Here is a 4,544-nt window from a genome sequence, read left to right as displayed (position 1 = left end):
GAGAGAGAGAGAGAGAGAGAGAGAGTTTGGCTGACCATGGAGGGTGTGGTGATCAGACACCGGACTGTGGAGGCGAACGGCATATCGATGCACGTGGCGGAAGCCGGCCCCGAGGTGGACGCCAAGGGGGCAGTGTTGTTCCTGCACGGCTTCCCAGAGCTGTGGTACTCGTGGCGCCATCAGATGGACCACTTGGGGGCTCGTGGTTACCGCTGCATCGCACCTGACCTCCGTGGCTATGGTGGCACCACTGCACCACCGGATGTGGCTTCTTACACCGCCTTTCACATCGTTGGTGACCTTGTTGCGCTCCTTGACACCTTAGGGCTTGCAAAGGTACAATTAAGCTTACCTTGTAACCAAATAATATAGCCTGTTTTTCGATTATCCAGAGAAGACACATGAGCACACACAAACAACACATCCCCACCACACACAGGCCCATAGCACGTCTGCAAATCAGATGCTAACACTGATTATGATCGGAAATACATTACGGCATCTCATAGAATGATCTTGTTCAGTGTTGGAGGGAGTAAGAAAATATTTTGTTTAAGCGTTAGAATTTGAAAATGCATTCTGTGTGGAATCGTGGCAAAGTAACAAAAATAAAATGTACATGTAACAAACAAAATGACCACCACCATTTTTTTATGTTGTGAATAGTTATGACAAGCGAAGTCTAAAAAAAGTTGCACGTCACAGATGGCTTACAAAATAGTTATGATTAATGTATAGTTATAAATAATTGTTGAATATAAGTAGCAAGTATTTAAGCTTTTTTCATGGATAATTGCATTTTGAGGGGGATTTTTTTCTCATGGATGATTGCATGTTAAGGTGGTATCGTTGCATGTTGAGATAAATACGTTGCAGCTATATAGAATTTTGCGCACAAGCCTTCTCTTATCATCTCGATACTTAACTAAAAGATGCCTTTTTCACCTAGCTACTATGTTTTATAATCAAACAAGACAAAATCGTAATAATGCAAATGCCTGAATGGGGACACGTGAAGGAAACAGATATGTTTTTTATGCGCGCACACATGGAAGGTGATATTCTGTCTATGTGTAATATATTATGCAGTGTTTTAGTAACTGTACTACTCTTCTCGCTTTTCGGAGAAAATTCATAAGCCTTCTGTTTTCTCGTTGGGCAAAAACCAATTTTTTTTCTTGTTTTTTTGTTAATAGCGGTGGAGATTTGTTGTGCAATATAATTCATAAGCCATCTCCTGCATACATGAATGTTCTGACCGATGTGATTTTGACCTCATACTGTACGCACCATGGTTGAAATGAAGGTGTTTGTGGTGGGGCACGACTGGGGCGCGCTCATCGCGTGGTACCTGTGCCTCTTCCGTCTGGAGCGTGTGAAAGCACTCGTCAACACCAGCGTCGCCTTCATGCGCCATATCATGATCCGCAACGGGCCCGACTTCGTGAATCCCATAGAGTACTTCAACCGTGCATACGGCCCCAACTACTACAAGTGCCGCTTCCAGGCAAGCCACCAGCACACATTTGTCCGGAACTTTCAGCTGGTCTCTGTATTATCAGATGCACACGAATAACTATTGCTACAAAATCATTAAAAAATGTATATATGCGTATGGTCCACATACAGGAGCCAGGTGTCGCGGAGAAGCAGTTCGCGCCGGCGCACGCCAAGCGCCTGATGAGGCAAATGTTGTGCCACTGCTTTAGCCACGGCGTGTTCTGTGATGAGGAGATGGACGACAACAAGTACCCGACATCACCGCTTCCGCCTTGGCTCACTGAGGATGACATTGACTACTTTGTCACCTCCTTCGAAAAGACTGGCTTCACTGGTGCCATCAACTACTACCGCAACTTTGACAAGAACTGCGAGCTGGCGGCACCATGGGCAGATGCCAAAGTGCAGGTGCCGACCAAGTACATTGTGGGAGACGGTGACATCACGTACAACTTTGAGGGGATCCAGGATTACATCCATGGTGGTGGGTTTAAGGAGGATGTTCCGCTCCTAGATGAGGTGGTCGTCATCCCCGGCTCTGGCCACTTTATCCAGCAGGAGAGGGCCCAGGAGGTCAGCGACCATATCTACGACTTCATCATCAAGTTCTGATCTCGAAGTCCAGATGGGCGCAAGTATCCATGTGCTTTGCAGTTGTTGTTTGATCTTGCATGTATCTGTTTATTGTAACGTCATATGTTTATCTCTCTATTTCCATTCATGGTCTGTATATGGGTTGTTGTATATTGTATCTGCGCACGTACATTAAGGTTTTAACTTGTGCCTGCGTGCAGAACGATCGAGGGGATCATCGTGCAGAACGATCGAGGGTCTGTGCCAGTGTCATACTTATACCTTATTACAGATTTTTCTTCCACACTAAGCTCTACTCTAACCCTATCAACCAGTTCACAAAGAATTGGATCCTTAGGAAAACATAAGGCATGGCTTCGTGTGTACACAAGCTCCACACTAGTTGTGCGAGATTCAATGTTGACCGTGCCACAATTATGTAAGTGCACTACATTGTGGTACACCCATGCTACATAAAAAAGGAATATGCGAAGGATTAACTCGATGCAGGTGACTGAGGTTGGTCCTAATATAACGAAGTGAACTATTTTAAAGGATATAAAGCTTGTTCCTATGGTCCTATTAGCTAAACTTCATAGACCGGATATATCATATAGAACTGATCTACAACCTCTGAAACTGATTCATATAATACTTACATTATAGACTAAGATGAGTACCTTGTGGTTTCAATATATCTAACTATTGGTGCGGTGTCTCCACTCTCCACCCTTCCACTCTTCGACTGGGGTTTCTAGATTGGGCTTGGATTGGCGTTTCGGTTGGGGTCAGGTTGGTTTGATGGAAGGAGGCGAGAGATGAGACTGCAAGGGGTTGTTTGGGACGGCGGTCACTGAAGGCTTGACCGGTGGAACATGCTAGCAAGGTGGGTATACTAGACTACTACAGTTGTGGTGGATTTGCCAAGTAACGGGATGGAAGGGGATGAGGTGGTTCGGGCGGAAAGGAGGAGCCAGCGGTCAAATACAAAATTTCCCCGCACCTAGTCCAAACTAGACCGCCCACTATTTTTAAGGTCACACACGTGCCTTTTACGTATACGTGAATAACACACCCACACCAAGACATGAGAAAAACACACCCACACAATAGGTGCATCAAAAATGTAACCCATACACCAAATTGATAGGCACTCGATGCGCGGCCTTTCCATGCTAAACCAGCAGGCGTATCAACTTACAAGATTAAACGCTTAATGGCATGACTCTATATCATGCCATCATATATTCGTTGTAACGTTATGCAAATATGACGGTACAGTATTACCGGCGGTGGCCCATCGCCGGAAAACGACACTGGGCCGACCTCAAGGCCCAGGACACCTAGCGGCAACTCGATTACAGCACGCGAACTAGGGGGTGGTTCGAAGATGAAGTGTGAAGTTGGCATGCAAGACAAGAAGCCCTCGCAAATAGGTTGGTTAGGATCGATGTAAATCCTAGCCCTCGTCCCCCTTATAATGTGAGGGTAGGGGCAGACCATGGTAGTAATCATCATCCTCCACTTGTAACCCCTCGCACGAGGAGTACGGTATTACCTTGACAACGAGGGTCTGAACCTGGGTAAAAACCCTGTGCGAACTCCCCTCTGGTACTTCTGGCTATGCTCTCCAACCTAACGAGGGCACTAGAAATTTCCTCACCGGTAGTTGGCATGCCGGTTAGGTGTTGCATCGGCCGCATACCGAGTCTAGGTCGGATCTTCCATCACGACTGGAAGCTTTGCGCTAGGCAAGAGCTTCACATTTGGTTCTTTCACTTTCGTTGACAAGATAGCTCGACGTGAATGAGCTACTTCAAAGAAGAGGGTTTCTAGAATTTTCATGAATCTGAGAAGAAAAAACGTGAGTTCAAAAAAATGTTTTCGTATTAAAAAAATGATGCTAGATTTAAACAAAAGAGTGTGGATTCAAAAACTACAAAAGTTCATCGATTCAAAACATGTTAATTGATTCAAAAAAAGTTCATTAATTTCTAAAAATGTTCATGAATTAAAAAAATACCTAATTTCAAAAAAATATCTGATAGAAATATGCTCACCAATTCTAAACACCTTTCATGAGTTTTAAAAAATCACAATTTAAAAATAAGATATTTACGAATTTTAGAGATGTACATGATTAGAAATTCATGAATTTAAAGTTTTTTTATAAGTTCATAAAATAATGATTATAAACTCGAAAAATGTTAATACTTTCAGAAAATATGTTCACAAATTTGAAAAGATGTTGAGAAAATAAAAGAAAAGAATAAATAAAAATAAAAATGCAAAAATAAAGAAAAAAGAAAAGAGAACACTAACATGAAGAATGAAAAGAAAAAAGGAAAATGATAAAAGAATGGAAATTAAAAAAAGAGCAGAAAAAACTGACTGGAAAATTCTGGTCTAGAGAGATCCAAAATGTGTTCGTTGTTGGAGCAGGGGTAGGGGGGTACGCGCTAAGGAGATGT

At 43.2% G+C, this 4,544-nt stretch overlaps 1 protein-coding gene across 1 annotated transcript; it reads left to right on the top strand.

The window, feature by feature from the left end:
* Positions 1–2,346, top strand: LOC123172405 (epoxide hydrolase A-like). The gene is made up of 3 exons (XM_044589391.1): positions 1–336; positions 1,307–1,507; positions 1,630–2,346. Exons 1-3 carry the CDS (start codon positions 37–39, stop codon positions 2,110–2,112), a joined length of 984 nt encoding a protein of 327 aa, XP_044445326.1. The 5' UTR covers positions 1–36; the 3' UTR covers positions 2,113–2,346.
* Positions 2,347–4,544: the final 2,198 nt, after the last annotated feature.

This window comes from Triticum aestivum, unplaced genomic scaffold, assembly GCF_018294505.1.
Source record: "Triticum aestivum cultivar Chinese Spring unplaced genomic scaffold, IWGSC CS RefSeq v2.1 scaffold34471, whole genome shotgun sequence".
NCBI classification, from domain to species: Eukaryota; Viridiplantae; Streptophyta; class Magnoliopsida; order Poales; family Poaceae; genus Triticum; species Triticum aestivum.
This window is presented reverse-complemented; position numbering and strand designations above follow the sequence as displayed.